This window comes from Trachurus japonicus, chromosome 10 (genome assembly GCF_045865225.1).
Source record: "Trachurus japonicus isolate A0001 chromosome 10, Traja_1.0".
Lineage (NCBI taxonomy): Eukaryota > Metazoa > Chordata > Actinopteri > Carangiformes > Carangidae > Trachurus > Trachurus japonicus.
In genome coordinates this window covers 38310632-38330104 of record NC_140916.1, presented here as the reverse complement: position 1 = coordinate 38330104, position 19473 = coordinate 38310632, and the positions used below count along the sequence as shown (strand labels likewise).

Sequence of the window (19473 nt, the reverse complement as noted above, 5' to 3'; positions counted from 1 at the left end):
ACTCTGTTGACGGTCACCTGCAGGAGGCAAAGATGACAAATATTTAAATCAAAATGTTTTGGATCTTCACTTTGTAAATTTTGAGTTTATTAATCCAGGTTGGGTTGTCACGGCCCCACTGTAGCTACAGCAGTGAACTGATCATCACTGTAGTCATGGTTTGGTCAGGTTTAGGAAAAGACAATAATACTAATCTTAGATTAAACAAACCAAACTGCAGGTTTCACACAAGAATTGAACACTGCAGTGGGGGCCGTGTCCACCGGACACCGTACCAGGCACACGTCTCACATTGATGGTGAGTCACCCCCTCCTCTCTCCAGTGGATCTGTGTCCGCTCTGATCCGACTCCGGTGCGTTTGATGTATAAAAACACACGGCAGTGACACGGTGGAAACTCTCTGATTGTTCCTAACGGAGTCAGAACGGAGCGGAGACGCCGGTGGATGTTCATTTGAGCGCGTGGACATGGACATGCACTGCTACGCCGAGACCCCCTGTAACTCAGAGAAGCCACGGAGGACTCTGAAACTTCTCCCAGCCCTTAGTCCACATGAGGGGGAGGAGATAATGAGAAGTGAAATTTCAATTCTGGGTGAACTATCCCTTCAAGACTCACAGTGGGCTCAAATTCAATTTTCTTTCCTGAACACCTTCAAGGTGCTGAGGGTGGAAGGAGTCATAATGCAGCAGGGAGTTACAATCTGTGGGTTTTCTGTATAAGGTAGCGGACATGCACGCACATCCATAAACAACACTGTGTGCAGGTGCAGAGCTAAAAAATAAGACTGAAAAAAATGAAGATATTGGTCTTATGTACTATTTTTCAATTAGACAGTGTTCCATTTACTGTACTTAGGTAGTAGGTACTCTGTCATGTGTGTTTACATACAAGCCTCTTTGTAGCAGGTCTGAGACAGTATGACGGGTTTTCCTGATGTTAGGTGTATCCAGACTGCTTCAAGTGTGTTAAATTTTTTAGTATGGTGTTTGGATGTGTTATTGTTCCACTGCATTGTAAACATTTTCTCTATGTTTCTATTGTCTCCTATCAATGTGGAAGTGGCATCAGCTGTGTGATCATGTGACCACTCACCCTTTAAAGATGGCGTCTCCCATTATTGTGTATGACCTGAGGAAGAGCAATAGCTCGAAACGTTGTCACTATTAAATTATACTTATAGGAGCCCTTGCAGTGTGCGAGCTTTTCTTCATTTTTTTCTGTTTAAAGTAGCATGTGATTTGTTGTCAGCCCCTTTATAAATAGATAAATCTAGGAAACTGATCTTGTCTTTGGAGTACTCTATAAACAAATTGATGTTCTCGTTGGTGTCGTTCAGGTATTTGTGAAAGTCAATCAGACCAGTATGACACCCTTTAAACAGGAGGAAAATGTCATCAATAAATCGTACATACAGTTTGATGTGATCTCTAAAAAGATTCTTTTCTAGGTTGAAAATGAACTCTGACTCCCAGAGTCCCAAATAAAGACAGGCATATTCTGGGCCCTTGCATTGTTTAAACAATCTGTCTTGAAACAAGAACACATTACAGTTTTTCTCGATTGCTAAGACACATTTCTCGAAAGCTTCTCTCATTTTCTCTAAACTGTGAACACAAACCCCAATTTTCAAGCTACATTCACAAAACCTCAGACTCTTCTTGCAAAACCAAACTTTCACCTCAAAACAGTTCAATCTGGTGCCCAAAACTGAACTTTGTTGTCAAATCGTGCCCCGAGTCAATCAAAATTAAAAACACTACTGAGCAGCCACTAAACACTACCTAGAAAAATAGAAAACACAATGCTCAGCACATGAAGCTGTAGAAATAAATGTTTATCGTTCACTGTAGCTAAATGCATGTTGCAAAACAAAAAACCTGTGCATTTACACTGTAGCACTTCTCTCCTTCCCTTTCTTTCACCCTCCTCCCTCCCTCCCCACATCCATTTCATCCCCTTTTCCTTCCTTCTTCTTTTTTCTTCCCAGTTCATCCCTCCCTCCCTCCCTCATCCTTTCTTTCTTCACCCTGTCGTCTCTCATCTTCTCCTCTTGCAAAACAAAAAACCTGTGCATTTAGCACTCGTACATAGTACTGTAAAAAAAAAAAAAAAGAAGTACAAAAACCTGAAATCTTGTGCATTTACACGTAGCACTTGTACAGTACAAAGACAAACAGAAATCTTGTGCATTTAGCACTTGTATGCAGTAAGCCTATGTAAAAATAAAGTACAAAAATATAGAAATGAGAAGTGCATAACTCAGCCACAGCATCATTTCTCTACTGGATCAGGCCACAGGACTTCATCCTGAACTGGTTTATATATGTGCCCTCACATCATTAGACACAAGTGTGATCAATTTTGAGTTGTTGTGTTCAACCGGTGAAACTTGTGCTTTACTTGTGTTTGACTTTTGCCACCTGTGCTCAGCATTATGCAACACAGGTGCATCACAATGAAAATGTGTTGGTAAGATGTGTCTAAACAGGTGAAAAGTGCTGATGGTTTTGCCAAAAGAGACTGATTCAATCAGTGGGTTCAGGCAACTGAGCATTTGGTTCAGACAACAGGGTTTAGTGTTTTAGCAACTGAGAAAAACTGTATTATTCAACAGCCATTCAGTTAGTTCTAATAAGAGACCAGTAGGGGGCGCCTCATCCTCTCTATCTGAGCGGTAGCCTAGTGATTGACTCTGAGGATCTCAATGATCAAATATTAGTGCAAGTGCCTCAACATTTTATTTATTTAAAACATCTGTGGTATCTTTGACATGAAGATAAGTTCTGAACATACGGTTTAAAAAAATAATCAATATAATGAGATGCCGGTTCTGTTATAGTTCCATTTGCTGCCACAAGATTTTATAGGGTTTTTATTCTGTAGCTAATAAGTCTCCTTTTAATATCAATCTGGATTTACAGGGAACACACAGTGAAAATAAAATAAAAGTTGTGGGCTTTCCTTTGATCAGTTTTGGAAGGTCACCTTTATTTAAAACGTCCTTAAACGCTGTTAGGCCTTTTAACATCTAATATCTAGTGTACATGCATTGTATGTAGCCTATATATTTTTCTAAGTGGAGCATATAATAGATCAAAGGCTCAATAATAATAATAATAATATATACTGTATAAAAAAGTTTTTTTTGTTTTGTTTTTTGTTTTAAATACCAACACAAACACAACTCATTCTACTGAATGAGACACTGATGAGGTCATCACCTGAACCACATCTGGTTTTATATAAAAACCACTGCTGGGATTAAACATTGACATTATCCCACAAAAACTGATTTATAAACTATTAAAAAATATATATATTTTTTCTTTTCTTGACAATGTATCAAAAATCAGGAGTAGGCCTGATCTACGAAGCCGCTCAATAAAGGGTTATTTATATAACTGAGAAAACCTTGGGCACAGCCTGGTGAAACCTGACTGGAGGGGTGTGATGTTTAGCTACTGTACGTCAGAAAACAGAAAAAAAAAACAAAAAAAAAACGCACTTAACGCTCATTGGCTTTGTGAAGTTCTGCCGCATGGCCTGAACCACTGCAGACACCGCAGGGTTGTCTGTCTGTCTGTAGCTTCTCTAGATTTGCACTTTGGTCTGCGTTGTAATAAAACAGTCAGATGGGCTAACAACACTGACCACAACATAAATGAGCTTTATATATATATATATAATATTACATTCCTATAGCCTGTCAATTGTGAGTCAACTTACAAAGCGTGATGTGATCCCATCTTGAATATTTCATGGACTAGTCCATTTTGGGTCAAACCCCCCCTTTTTTTATACAACTTTATTGACAACAAGAGTATACACAGGACTGAATACAGTTAGATGAAATAAGTGTATACAACATTAATACACAACCAAACCATCATAAATATGCCAGGGGATGACAGCAAGACAGAAAAAACATAAACTTAAATAAATATTTTGTAAAGCTTACAAAGATCATACGTACATCATACAACAGCTTTTTTATTCTCACAATCACAGAGGGAGCAGATATATTGACCAACATATGCAGACAGATCCAAGAAGTTTGGCTTCTTACCAGAAAATTTTGACTCATGTATGTAAAATTTGGATAAAATAATTAACAAATGAATCATATAATAACAGAATTTAGTTTTATCATATTCCGTGTAGCCTAACAAAACATTTTTCCAGCATAAATTAAACTGGGGGTGAATATGATCAGTGATAAAGCTCCAAAGTTGTCTGGTGTGTGGGCCAGACCAAAATAAATGAACCAAGGTTTGGTTGACAGAGACACAGTGGGTACAGTTCACTTCAATGTTAAGCCTTTGTATATGATGATTAGTTTGGTAAAATCTATGAAGCATTTTAAATGAGATCTCTTTGACCTTGTTGGTTAAAAAAAACGTATTAGGTAGTAGCTTATACAGTCTATGGGTAGTAGCCAGACTTTTTCCCAATTAATATTTCCAACAAATGTAGAGCAGTAGGATAAAGCAGAGGGTGAACTTACAATGTCTTGTTGAAATAGTTGACGGATAAACTTGTTTTTATCTTTATTATTACCCGTGAAACAAGCTTTCCCCATTGCTGTTTCATTTTGGGTCAATCCCTCTTTTTTTTTTTTCTTCAAAACTTTATTTAAAAGTTCCAATCACAGTCAGAACATTGACGTGGACAATACAAAACAGTCAGGCATCAAGGATTTAAATAAACAAATACAGTATGAGACATAAAGTGGATGAAGTGCATAAGTCATTACATAGGTAACATAAATATAATAAAATAAATGAAATTAAATAAAAGGAAGAAAGAAAATGGCAGGACATATTATATTTCTCCAAATATTTCTTCAATTATGTTAACAGTGTGTATACATTTTTTATTATCAATTTTTTTAATACATTCAAGGTAGTTCTTGAAATCAATTTCAAAAACAGGAAAGAAAGGTCGACCTTTGGAAAATTTGGTTTTATGTATGTGGAATTTTGCATTTAGAATAATCAGATTAATTAAATGTTGCATTTTCCTATCTTTATTATTATTATAGTATAACAGTATATCTTTGGCATTCAAATTAATTGGTATGTTGGAATGTGATGTGATGTAAGCTTCAATTTTTTTTCCAAAAAATCTGGGAAAAATTACAATCAAAGAAAAGGTGCCTAATCGTTTCCACTTCGGCATTACAAAATACACAATTGGCATCAATATTGACAAATGTTTGGGTCAATCCCTCAGTAGCTCAGAGAAGTGACTCGTGACGTCACACTAGCCATTCCCATAGAGGCGGGGCCTAATGGGCGGGGCACCGTGACTCACCACCGGAACAATGATGATGCAACGCTGCTGACGTCACTCCCAGAAGTACACGGAGTGAGCGAGGCTTTTTTCCGCGTGTTAGTTTCTATTCTGTCTAATGAATGGTGAAGACCTGACCTGACTCCCTCTCTCACCGTCCATCTCTTCTCTCTAGACTCCTGAACAGAAGAGAAGAGAAGAGGAGAGAAGAGAAGAGAAGGGAAGAGAAGAGAGGAGAAGAGAGGAGAAGAGAAGAGAAGAGAAGAAAAGAGAAGAGAAGAGAAGAAAAGAAAAGAGAAGAGAAGAGGAGAGGAGAGAAGAGAAGAGAAGAGAAGAAAAGAGAAGAGAAGAGGAGAGGAGAGAAGAGAAGAGAAGAGAAGAGAAGAGAAGAGAAGAGAAGAGAAGAGAAGAAAAGAAAAGAGAAGAGAAGAGGAGAGGAGAGAAGAGAAGAGAAGAGAAGAAAAGAGAAGAGAAGAGGAGAGGAGAGAAGAGAAGAGAAGAGAAGAGAAGAGAAGAGAAGAGAAGAGAAGAGAAGAGAAGAGAAGAGAAGAGAAGAGAAGAGAAGAGAAGAGAAGAGTCGGCTAAATGATGAATCCAGCTCGGCGGCGCTGCTCGTCTCTGTTGAACCAGCTGTGTGTGTCCTCTCGGAGTGGACCTAACCACCCTGGACCTGGACCTGGACCTGGACCTGGACCTGGACCTGCTGCTGCCACCAGTCCCTTCTCCTTCTCCACGGGAGCTGGACCTGTCTCAGTCTCTAACCCGACAGGACAGTTTTCCTCTGGAGTAGGAGAGAGGAAGGGGAAGAGGACCGTCGCTGGGACGTCCAGACTGAAGCTGAGCGGAGCTTCCATCAATGGAGGAACATCAGGTAAGATAAAGATAAAGGATACTGGGCTATAATAAACTACTACCAGAGATGGACTCGACCCCACTACTGGTCAAAATGTACTCCGTTACAAGTAAAAGTAGCTCAGTCGACATGTTACTCCAGTAAGAGTATAAAAGTGCTTGTATCCAAAACTACATGCTTTTAAATGTACTTTAAAGGCGACATATTCTGCTCATTTCTGCTTCTTGACATGGCACCTTGATGTCTAAAAGTAATGTTAGTAACATGCTTTGGTCAGAAAAACCAGAAGATTGAGCACAGCTGGTTCTCTACACACCAGTTTCACAGCCCTGCTCTAAACGGTCGGTTTAGAGCCTTCGCTCTGGTAGCTGAGGTAACCATGGTAACCACGGGAGAAAGGGCTTGAATATTCACATCACCCGGCTTGTGATGTAATAAGCCGGTGAAATTAAAACGGCTTGTTAAGAGACACATTTTCTTACTATGGCAGTTTACAAAATGTTGACATAGTCGTCAAAACTGATGTTTAAGGGGTGAGGAGGCAAATACACACTAAAGCTATGAAAAAGTGAGTTTTGCGTAATATGTCCCCTTTAAGCAAAAGTGAGTAAGAGTAAATGTCTTATTGTTCACATCAATGAATGACTCTAATAGTTTGTAAATGAATGTAAGGAGCTTTTAACTCTTGTTAGTGAGAATGAACTCTTTGCTGCTCAGCTGCACTGATGTGCTGCTTTTAGGGGTTAGGGTTTCCTTCACAGACAAACACAGCTTGTGTCCAATAGGAGTTTAGAAAAAGACCTGAAAGTAACCAGTACTTTTCAGCCTTCCTACTAATTAAAGTATAAATATTTGTCTTGGAAATGTATTCAAGTAAGAGTAATAAGTACCAAAGAAATCTAATTAATTAAGTAAGTACAAATTCTCTGGATATGTAGGCCTACTTAAGTACAGTACTCAAGTCAGGGCCGTTGCTAGGAATTCTGGGCCCCCTTAAAGAATACTAAAGTGGGCCCCTCCCCCTAACTTTTCCACTTTTTTCATAGACTACGTATGTATTATCATTTCTCATTTAGCCTTCTTTGTTTTGATGCTAATGCAGCATTACTATGAGTATTAGTCAGGGTCTTACGCAGAATAAATCAGTCATACAAAGATTAGACTACTGGGGTTTTTTATGGGCCCCACTGGGCGCTGGGCCCCTAGAATTATCACCACCTTTCTCCCCTATACAACGGCCCTGGCTCGAGTAAATTTACTCCTTTACTGTCCACCACTGCCTACTAGTAGTAGTAGTAGTACCACTGCCTACTACTCATAAAACAACAGCCTCTTTCAAAATTCTAGTTTTATTTTGTTGACATCTTAGAGTCTGAAGTTTTTACAGAGGAGGATTTTGGATATCTGTTTTTATCACTCTGTAAATGAAAAAATACTGTCACCAGCCCTAAAAAAAAAATCAAATTTTTATACCCTTTTTTTTTTTAAACTTTTCTGAAAGAATACATGTTAAGGAAGAAAAATAGCCCAAAATCTCAAAATTGATCAGTGCATGAAACAACAGTGTTTTTGCCTGTAGTGTCCCGTCTTAATTCTAACGGCTCGAGTTGTTGTTTGAGCTTGTAGAGCAGATACACAGGTCCCACCCTACGGACAAACCCATCAGTTAAACTGTGTGTATTTTACAATATAGTGTTGTTGTTTTTTTCTGCGAACAGACCCTTTATCTGCCCATCCTTTGACCTTTCATCCAAATTATTATTGTATATTATATAAATATTATTGTAGCCTATTTCTTGGAGCTATAGGTGGCGCTATTCATGATCACTAGCACATAGGCTAGTCTATTCTCTCTCTAAGGTTGATGTCATTAAGAACCTCTATCTATCTATCTATCTATCTATCTATCTATCTATCTATCTATCTATCTATCTATCTATCTATCTATCTATCTATCTATCTAACCATGCCACTGCACTCTTCTAGTCTTGTAGCATTAAAGGGATAGTATCATTTTTTAAAAGTGGGGTTGTATGATCTCCAAATAGCCCCTAAGTACTTTAATTGCAGTAGAAGACTCTCTGCACTCCTCCCGTTAGCAACGCCAGCCCATAATAGCCCTGCCCAGAGATTTACAACATACAGTGTTGTGAACAGACCCAAAGAACAGCCCATAGGCTGGAAAAAATTATATTATAGTGAACAATGGAACTGTGTTGTTGTTTTTTTCAGGTAAAACCTCTTTTAGGCCGTGAAAATAGGCCGTTTCTTTGGGTCTGTTCACAACACTGTATGTTGTAAATCTCTGGGCAGGGCTATTATGGGCTGGCGTTGCTAACGGGAGGAGTGCAGAGAGTCTTCTACTGCAATTAAAGTACTTAGGGGCTATTTGTAGATCATACAACCACACTTTAAAAAAAATGCTACTATCCCTTTAATGCTGCTCTTCTTGATGATGGGAATATGGTGGGAAAGATGAGACTGTAAGACAATAATAGTAGCACTAGGTGGAAGATAAAATAAGCTGACAGCCCTGGTTTCTGTAAGTAGGCCTCTAATTCTAAAGGCGAATAAAGTCTTAATTTAACCCCACAGGTAATCGGATTACTCAGGCTGAGTTAGATAACCATCCACTAAAGACAACGGTCAAGAGAGTCCACATCCCTTACATCATCAAAGCAAGAACTTATTATTAACACACCTGTTTATGCAGGCTCTAGAAAAGCTGATGCTCTTTGTAGATGATTATTCATTTTAGATGTTTGTCATACTTAACCACCTTCATAGATAGAACGATAGATAGATAGATAGATAGATAGACAGACAGATAGATAGATAGATAGATAGATAGATAGATAGATAGATAGATAGATAGACAGATAGATAGATAGATAGATAGATAGATAGATAGATAGATAGATAGATAGATAGATAGATAGATAGATAGATAGATAGATAGACAGATAGATAGATAGATAGATAGACTTTATTGATCCCAATCAGGGAAATGACAGTGCAGCAGCAGCATTACACAGACACACAGTGACGATAACAACATATAAGAATATAAAGAATAAGAATATAAACTATACATAATAAAATAGTAAAATATAAAGAACAAACTATACATAATAAAATAGCAATAGCAAATAAAATAAAATGTGACGTACAAAATTATATACAAAAACAAATTGGCAGCGTTGATTTTAGTGCAAGAAGAAAATGTGCAATGTGTGTAACTGTGTGTAGAAAAATAAGGTGCGTAGAGACTGTAAGTGGTCCATCGCTGTAAATGTATTAAAATACAAAACAATATTTCACTCACTTCTTTTTTCGTTTACTATGTCACTCTATAATTCAGTTGCCTACATGAGGTTTCCCACAGCGGAGCGAGTGACTGGAATTTGATCTGTGTGTGTGTGTGTGTAGTCGGCAGCACCAGTCACCAGCCTGGCTTATTATTAAATAGACGATGAAAACAGTTTGACATGAACATTTAGTTCTGGACTGGAAAGAACATGGACATGTCCCTGTGTTTGTTGACTTACTGTCTCTGTGTGTGTGTGATGATGTAACCTCAGACTGTCTGACGTCTTCTTGCTACTTCTGTTGATGTGGATGATCACAGTGGATTGGAAAGAGAAATGTGTTTTGGGCTCGGAGCCACTGCATACACAAGACAATACATACGAGACATCCATACAAAATACTTTCACACCTTTAACACGCATTCAAAACAGTGAAGTAAAGGGTGCTTCCACTCTATTACAAATGGGTCAGTAAAAACAGTCTGTAGAACTGATCAGATCAGCAGCTCTTTAAGTTAAAGTGCTGTGTGTGTGCGCTGTGGTTGAACAGAGAAAAACTAAACCAATAGAATAAAACCAACAATACATAAATAAACTAGAGTGCTACATTGCATGTAAAAAAGAATTATATGATCAAGAGTGAAATAATAAAAGTAATAAAACAGTAAAACTATACAAAGAAAAAAGAAAAAGAAAGAAAAAGTAGGTAAAAACCGGTCGAATTAGTAAAGAACTTACAGTTCTGCCATTAAGTGCTACATATTATTGTTTAGTGTTTAATATAATATATGGGAATAAATGGGAATAAATTCGAAAATAAATTCGAAATTTACAAAATTCAAGGTTGGCCCTTGACAGGGAACTTAAATATAGTTGGTGAAAATATATCGTAGCATAATCTTGGCTAAAACAACCAGATTTAATGCAAGTACTTGAATATCTATGTTATTCCTCAATCACATGCAGCAAAATCTGTTGAAATTTCATGTTTTTAATTGTATTATTTTGCATGGATGTGTGCTTATGACCAGTGCTTAATTTGTCCATGTGTAGGTCCCGGAACACTGAGAGGGTGCTGTTCCGGGGGGGGGGGCAGAGGGGAGGAGCGCACAGGAGGCGAGACGTGCGGCGTGCGTAACGGCGCTTAAATGACTTTTAACACACCTGAAAAATGACCCCGATGCGGTGAAATTCAGAGGTATAAGAGCTCACGTCGCTATGGCTTTTATCTGAGTTCATCATCTTCCTCATGCTGTTCCCCTGGCTGCGCTGTCCAACCTGGGTCTCTGTGTCCGTTGCGCCATAGCGCTTCAGCACCATTCAAGTCATCCCGAACGGGTTCCGGACACGGAGACCCAGATCCGACAGTGCAATTTGTCCCACCGGCAGGCAGAGGATGAGGTCGGCTTCACTCCCGTCAGTCTTCACAGACAGTCCACAAAGTTGGAAGAGTTTTGTTTGTTTGTTTGTTTGTTTTGACCCGGCCGTCTTTTAATTGTTCGTATAGATAACTGAATACCGGCTATTAGGCTATTTAAGGAAAAATAACTTATTTTTTGAAGAAGTTGAAATGAGCAACCATGTTTTTGTTAAAATGCATTTAATCTTCAGTGTGAACTATTGAATAAAACAAAAAGACAATAGACTAAAAAGGCAATACTGTGCTTATATAAAGACAAAAGGCAATAGACCCTCCTTCTGACCTACATTGAACAAAGATTATAAAAATGCAATAAACTGTTGCTTATATAGAATAAAGACGTGAACAAAGATTATAAAAATGCAAGGTAACACTTTATTTTAAGGGGTCCTTGTTCCTGTGTATCTACCTAATTAATTATTACCTATGTAACCGTATGTAATAACATGTACTTACATTGTAAATACATAGTGTATTTTGGTGTACTTACAGGTCCTTGTTACACTTGTAATAAGAAATGCCAAAGTGGCCTCTCGCTTTGCACACTAATCGCTCCTAATTAATAATACGGCAGGAAATATCAATAACAACGTAGCTTACCTTTGAAAACGGCCCGCAAACTATCAATAGACCCTCGTTTTCCTTCTCCCAGTATTATTCCTTTTCTCTTAGTGTTTGTTTTTCCTGCTTTCCTCCTGACGTGCGCCCAGTTGCGTAACCTGATGATTGACGTCTGTCAATCACTTTCCTCCTCTTTTCTTTTTTTCCTCGGGGTTAAAATGCCTCCAAGGCGATCTATGAGTACGTCCTAACTTAAAGGGATAGTTCAACATTTTGGCAAATTGGCCCATTGCCATAATCGCTATAGTCATAGCAGTAGGTTTGTTACCTTTAATTGTCGGTGTAAGCTATTTCTAGAACGGTGGAGCAGAGCAGCAGGCTGCTCAGGGCTACGCTATGGAGGCTAAGGGAATTTCTTGGTTTTCCTCATCAAACTCATCAAATACACAACCCAACAACTCCAACAGGCTGTCGTGGACAAGTTGTGAGCTGCACAATCACCACGCTATGAGATAATAACGGAACGTTACGAGACGGAGCTGTTTTAGAGGTAAATTCATGCAAAACCGCTGATGCGCGTTGCGTTCAGGGACAGTTTTTCAGCAAGCAGACTCTGTATTTACCTCGAAAACGGCTCAGTTTCGTAACGTTCCATTATTATCTCATAGCGTGGTGATTGTGCAGGTCACAACTTGTCCACGAAAGCGTTTTGGAGTTTTGGGATTTTGTATTTGATGAGTTTGATGAGGGAAACCAAGAAATTCCTTTAGCCTCCATAGCACAGCCCTGAGCAGCCTGCCGCCCCGCTCCTCCGTTCTAAAAATAGCTTACACCGACAATTAATGGTAACGAACCTACTGCTATGACTATAGCGATTATGGCAATGGGCCAATTTGCCAAAATGTTGAACTATCCCTTTAACAGAGAAATAAAACACAGCGAGAGCACAACTAAAATGTGATATTATTGGCAGCTTATTTACAGATTGTAATAATGGAGGAGACAGCTGTCTGTCTGCTGCTCCAGCACCGCAGCACCGACAGGATCAGCGCCTGTAGACGTCTGTCTGTCCGCATGTCTCGTCCTTTCCTTGTCCGTGGTGCTGAAATAACGCGGAGCACTTTGCTCTCATTACTTTTGTTGCCAATTTAAATTCAGAATATTGTTAAATCCTGTAGTTTGTCTGAAAATGTAGGCTACATAATGATTTTGCTTTTTGATGAAAACCAACTTCAGTCCTCGTTTTTTCTGCGAAGTCCTGGTTTCTTGCCCTGATAGTGATTTTAACACTTAATGTGTTGTGCGTACCTGGGATGCATGGATAGTGCGTTTACTGCGTCCTTTCAGGGTTTAAAGCATCAGCGACACATGGGCACATAGCTGGCAAATAATTTTATGTTTAACAGGGTAGGGCCTCATATGAAATATTGAAACGGGCCCCCAGATGTCTAAGGCCGCCACTGCACGTATTTGACAGAGGAGGTCCCGGATCCACTCGGCGAGGTGCCGGATCTTGTTCCGGCAGGATCCGGCACAAATTAAGCCCTGCTTATGACTAAACTAAATATTCACATGATACAGTTTGTTTAAATTAGCCCCAATTTTCAGTTAATTTCCATAAATTCCCATGGAAAGTTTCCAATTTGGAATATTTACAAAATTCCCCAGCTTAAACTTCCCATGGAAAGTTTCTGAAAATGTTCCGCCCCTTTGCAACCCTAATTATGGATACTGGATTGTATTTCATTTATGATTTGGTTTACATAAAAAAAAAAAAGGCGAGTACGTGTCCCGTCATTCTGAGACAAAGTTTGTGTTTAGTGCCAATTAGCCGACCAAATGTTAGCATGTTGTCATACTAAGAAGTAGGGATGGGCATTTCGAATAATTTCCTAATTGAGTAACCTAACCTGGTGTTACCCGGGTAACCGATTACTGTAATAAAAAATAAAATGACATCATGTCTGATGGACAGAGCGCAGCCGGTGCATAAATGCGCTCTGTCCAGACTAAATATCAGGTGGATAATCAGAGTAGAGATGGAGTTTAAGATGCACATACGGGGCAGATGAGCATCTTTATGCCGCGGCTGCCTCGGAGGAGAAAACTGTTTTTTCTTTTTTCTTTTTTTAAATCATTAGCGGTGCTTATTTATTAGTCCACACTACATGTTGGTGCCTTCGCTCCTCTCTGCCTCGCATCGTCTCAGGAAATAACTGGGAAGGTTTCAGAGTGTTTATAAACTGAAAGCCTATTCTCTAACAGACTTGATGACACCTGTCATCGCCGAGGGAACCACCACAGATTATTGTAAAAGGTTTGAAAGTCCGAGGCTCGATCCAAAAACGCTTTTACAGCAGAAAATCACGTTGCTGCTTGATCCGAAACTGTTTAACACGACAAAAAGCCGAACCACGGCCTGATGATGTAGTTTGATCCGACACTAGACTGTTGCTCTAACGTGACGTTTTTTTAATCCGAGGTTAACCGGGTAATAAATTCATAACCGGATAGCAGACTGCCTACTCGGGTACCCGGGTACTCGGGTAACCGTGCACATCCCTACTAAGGAGGTTAAATGTAAAGCAACTGGACTTAGTTATTTGTCTAGGAAGACGTTTCACCTTCATCAGTTCATGTAGCATCTGACCAGGCTGGGACTGGTCCAACTATCTGGTGTGCAGACTCACTATTTAACCTCTTGTGTGGGCGTTCACAGGGGTGATGATGTCACTGGTTCCCTTTTGTGCTCCAAGTGCCAACGACAGTCGTTTAAATGACTGTCTTTGATGGGAAAGGAGGTTAAATCGAAAGCAACTGGACTTAGTTATTTGTCTAGGAAGACGTTTCACCTCTCATCCAAGAGGCTTCATCAGTTCAAACGACTGTCGTTGGCACTTGGAGCACAAAAGGGAACCAGTGACATCATCACCCTTGTGAACGCCCACACAAGAGGTTAAATAGTGAGTCTGCACACCAGATAGTTGGACCAGTCCCAGCCTGGTCAGATGCTACATGAACTGATGAAGGTAACTAAGTCCAGTTGCTTTCCATTTAACCTCCTTTGAAATACTATGACCTGGGCAAATGAGAATATGCACCGGCTCTACTAAGAAGATGAACATGTTGAACCCTGTCCAAACATTAACATTGTTGTAGTGAAGTCTGAATAATACACAGTGATTGCATCAACATGATTCAGTGGCAGGTGGAGCAGCTGGTGGTGGTTTATTCCCCTTTACTGACCAGACATGTCTCTCCCTTGTCTCCTCTCCTTCAGTTTGTCCACTAGGTGGCAGCAGCAGCAACCGGCTGTTTGGTACGATGGCCCCGTTGCTGAGCAGCTCCTCCTTGGCCCAGCCAGACCTGCACCCAGACCTGCACCCAGACCTGCACTCAGACCTGCACCCAGACCTGCACCCAGACCTGCACCCAGACCTGCACCCAGACCTGCACCCAGACCAGGGACCAGACCAGGACCTGGCAGCAGCAGCAGCAGCAGCAGACCCCGACCAGCTGCTCAGACAGTGTGAGGACGCTCTGCAGAGACGACCGGCCCGGCCGCACCGGGAGCTGGTCTATCCCAGCGGCGGCGCAGCGCCCCGTCACCATGACAACCCCTCTATACGGGTCATGCAGTGGAACATACTCGCACAAGGTAGAGATCTGTTCTAGTCTTCAGCTCAACGGGTCTACGCTGCGTGTCTACGTTCTGCTTCACCAACCTGTAAATACTAAATATTGTCTGGTTTTTCATATTTCAATTTTAGTCTCAGATCACAAATACGAAATGGAAAAACAGGCAGCAGGACTCCCGTTTTTCCATTTCGTATTTTTGATTTGAGCCTAAAATTGAAATATGAAAAACCAGACATTTTTTCGTTTTTTGTGTTCGATTAAAAAAACAAAAAACAAAATAATCTGTCACTTTTTCATTTTTTGATTTTTGATTTCCAATTGAAAATGGAAAGAACGAATGATACACTGACCGACAACGAATGTCCCTGTTTGGTTCCAGCTCTTGGAGAAGGGAAGGACGACTTTGTCCGCTGTCCGCCGGACGCTCTGAACTGGCAGGAGAGGAAGTTCCTGATCCTGGAGGAGATCCTGACCCACCGCCCCGACATCCTGTGTCTGCAGGAAGTGGACCACTACTACGACACCTTCCAGCCGGTCCTGGCCGGTCTGGGTTACCGCGGCAGCTTCCTGGCCAAGCCCTGGTCTCCCTGTCTGGACGTGGAGCGGAACAACGGTCCGGACGGCTGCGCTCTGTTCTACCTCCACTCCCGCTTCTCCCACCGGGCCACGGTTCACATGCGGCTGTCGGACCGGACGACGCCGCCGCCGCCGCTGCCGACCAATCAGGTGGCCATCGTCCAGACGCTGCAGTGCCGGTCCACGGGCCGACAGCTGTGTGTGGCCGTGACGCATCTAAAGGCGTGTAGCGGGTGGGAGAGGCTGCGGAGCTCCCAGGGGGCCGACCTGCTGCAGAGGTTACACAGCATCACCTGGCAGAGCGGCGGCCCGAGCCAGGCAGCAGCAGCAGCAGCAGCAGCATCATCAACACCTTTAGTCGTGTGCGGGGACTTTAACGCTGAACCCTCAGAGGAGGTCTACAGGCTCTTCAGCTCCTCCCAGCTCGGCCTGAGCTCCGCCTACACCTCGCTGAGCGCCGACGGACGGACGGAGCCGGCCTACACCAGCTGGAAGGTCCGTCCCTCCGGAGAGAGCCGCGGCACGCTGGACTACATCTGGTATTCCCACGGCGCCCTGAGCGTGGACCGTCTGCTGGACATTCCCAGCGAGGAGCAGATCGGACCAGACCGCCTCCCCTCCTACCACTACCCCTCGGACCACCTGTCACTGCTGTGTGACTTCAGCTTCAGGGAGGAGGAGCCTCATAGGCTGATGTAAGCTCCTAGCACAGGGACTCTGGACCAAAACATCATAACAACAACAACTGCGGGGTCGCTACAATATTGTCAGTTGTGCAGTCGGCTATTATAAATAATGAGCGTCATACAGTGCGCCCGCTGTTTTATTTATTTATTTTTTTCGTTTTTTTCCCCACTGTTTATTTAATATTCGAATATTAATTTTCACATTCGAATCTCAGGGTTTTTTCTTTGACAGCCCTAATATGTCAAGCCATTTTAACATTTAACAGCCAGACTGGATGTGTGTTGTAGATATCTGTAATTCAGTTTTGTCTATAGTCAAAAAGAACATTTCAGATATCTGCAACTACGTTCTTTCTAGGACAAATGACGTCACTTTAACCATTCATGTGTATGGGGTTTGTCATTACAGATATCTACAGTTCAGTTGCAGATATCCACTATGTGAATTACAGATATCTGCAACTGTGTTACAACTAGTACTAATTCCAGTTTGAGATATCTACAACTTGATTCTGACTAGTCATAATTCCAGTTCTAGATATCTTTAATTCACCTCAATTAAAGATATCTACATGTCCCTGTTCAGATATCTGTAATTAAGTTTTGACTAGGAGAAATGAAGTTGTAGATATCTGTAACTGGAATTAGTACTAGTGGTAATTCAGTTACAGATATCTGTAATTCACATAGTGGATATCTGCAACTGAACTGTAGATATCTGTAATGACAAACCCCATACACATGAATGGTTAAAGTGACGTCATTTGTCCTAGGAAGAATGTAGTTGCAGATATCTGAAATATTCTTTTTGACAAGAGGCAAAACTGAATTACAGATATCTTGGATAAAAAATCCAACTATTAAAAATGTAATTACGAGTCAGTCAGAAAGACGTTGTTGATATCTACAATGTTAATTCTGGAGAGTCAAACTTAGCTTTTAAATGTTAAATCCGCTTGCCATACCTGTATCATTAAAGGCATAAGAGGAAAGTAGTTAGTAGGCTGAATCCTGTACAAAGCATCTCCTCTGATTTTGAGACTAAATGTTATTTTGTACATTGTCCCTGATGCAAATAAACTTATTAAATTAAATTAAACTAAACCTTAAAATGCACTGTAAACAGCACTGGAACATGTTGCTGGAGAACAGGTCCCAGTGTGATTGTTTTAATGACAGATATTAATAGTCAATCATTAAAACAGGCCACGAAAGGGTTGATGTATAAATATATTCAATCACTCATCAGAAACAACTGAAGTTAAGCAACTAAAGAAACCCTGTAATAGCTATTTTAACTTTGACGTGTTGTGAGGAGTTGGTTTTAAATCATATCACTGTTCTGAACATTAGAATAACTATTATTGTACATAATAAAGAAATAATTTTATTCATACTGTTGCTTTTTTGATTTCTTGACTCTTAGTCCACAGACTACCCCGTAAAGGCTTCACTGTGAAATTCAGTTGATTCTGGGGCAACTGTGGTGTTTAACCATACACTGCACAACATAAAACAAAAAAATGAGGTATGATACGAATTACTTTATTAATCTAATCACCAAAGGGAAATTCATTTGTCTGTCAGCTCTTCTTCCATTTGCAGATGAATTAAAAAGCCTGATGGCTGAAGGTTTAAAGGATCTTCTTTATCTCATTTTACCTGCTATGTTTGCTTGTTTTTTTATTTTTATTTTTCAGGTTTAGCAGCTCCTCTCTCCTGACTGCAGGATGGGACGGGGAGATAAAGTGCACAATATTGCACTAGTAGGAATCCGTGTGAATCCGTGCACCTTTCGTTTTTCTGTTTCAAAACCAAATAAAAAAAAACAACGTTGTTTTTCTGTTATTCTGTTTTAAAACCAGAACGGAGAAACAGAATAACACAAAATGGATGAGTTGGGGTTGCAGAGTCGCTGTGTGTGTAGAGTTTGTTGCCTGGTGGCTGTTTACTATCTATCACTGTCCAGATACAGTATGAGCAAACTTACAAAGTCAACTAACTATGAGTGTTGGTAAATTGACTTTTGGAGCTTTCCTGGCCTTCAACAAGCTTAAAAAATACTTGACAGTGTTAAAGGGATAGTAGCATTTTTTTAAAGTGGGGTTGTATGATCTCCAAATAGCCCCTAAGTACTTTAATTGCAGTAGAAGACTCTCTGCACTCCTCCCGTTAGCAACGCCAGCCCATAATAGCCCTGCCCAGAGATTTACAACATACAGTGTTGTGAACAGACCCAAAGAAACGGCCTATTTTCGTGGCCTAAAAGAGGTTTTACCTGAAAAAAAATACACAGTTCCATTGTTCACTATAATATAATTTTTTCCAGCCCTTCAAAGTGCAGGAAAAACACAGTTTTTATTTGGACCTAACCAACTGCTGATCGGCGGGCGCTAACCCTGGGCGGAGGGATACGTGAGTTGGTTAGGTCCAAATAAATCCTGCACTTTGACACATGGTGACAGTTACGTGTGGTCAGATGTGAGTTCATTAGGTCTCACCAGCTTCAACATTTGTTTCCGCATGCGTTTCAATACACCACTTGTGATACAGTAGGAACTCACTTCCTTTCTTTATATGCAAATGAATGGGCAGTTGTGGTTGCTTGTAGCCAATCTACAGATACAGTCAACGTGCTGGTGTGTGAGTACAGGAAAAGGGGAATGAATGTAACAAGAGTGATCAGATCTCAAATGCAGTCTGAGTCTGTTTGTGTGCTTCACAATTGTATCAAAGAGCTGTCGATTTGTGATGGAATCACCCTGAACAGATATTAAAGGTCCCATATTATGCTGTTTTTCAACCATTTCACATGGTTCTAAGTTGTCCAACCATATAGTATTCCTAGTGTATTGTCCCCAAATCAATCTGCAGCTCCACATCTCAGTAATCTAAAAGTGTCTCTCCAGAGCTCTGCTGAGAACGAGTCATTTCTGTGTCTGCACCTTGAAATGCAAATAAGATGTGTAAACCACGTCCACTCCACACCTGTCACGGGGAGAGGGTGTGGTTTTCACTACAGGTACATGTGCCAGTGTTGACATTGTGACAGGGGTCGGGCATTGATTTCCGAAAAAAAAAAAAAAGTTTCTGAGACTGGCATCTTGTCTGAAAAAATGTTGCAGAAGGAGAAA

At 40.6% G+C, this 19473-nt stretch overlaps 1 protein-coding gene across 1 annotated transcript; it reads left to right on the top strand.

Annotated features, from left to right (window-relative positions):
* The first annotated feature begins 5752 nt into the window (after positions 1–5752).
* On the top strand, positions 5753–16352 carry nocta (nocturnin a). Its single transcript, XM_085788664.1, has 4 exons — positions 5753–5945; positions 6066–6167; positions 14641–15096; positions 15457–16352. The coding sequence occupies exons 1-4, from the start codon at positions 5882–5884 to the stop codon at positions 16350–16352; spliced, it is 1518 nt and encodes a 505-aa protein (XP_085644790.1). The 5' UTR covers positions 5753–5881.
* The last annotated feature ends 3121 nt before the right edge of the window (positions 16353–19473 follow it).

Excerpts from the sequence above, each read along its gene's own strand:
- nocta (XM_085788664.1), top strand. The coding sequence starts at position 5,882 with ATGATGAATCCAGCTCGGCGGCGCTGCTCGTCTCTGTTGAACCAGCTG. Across the intron at positions 5,946-6,065 it reads GCTGTGTGTGTCCTCTCGGA|GACAGTTTTCCTCTGGAGTA; the intron begins GTGGACCTAACC and ends CTAACCCGACAG. Across the intron at positions 6,168-14,640 it reads CATCAATGGAGGAACATCAG|TGGCAGGTGGAGCAGCTGGT; the intron begins GTAAGATAAAGA and ends AACATGATTCAG.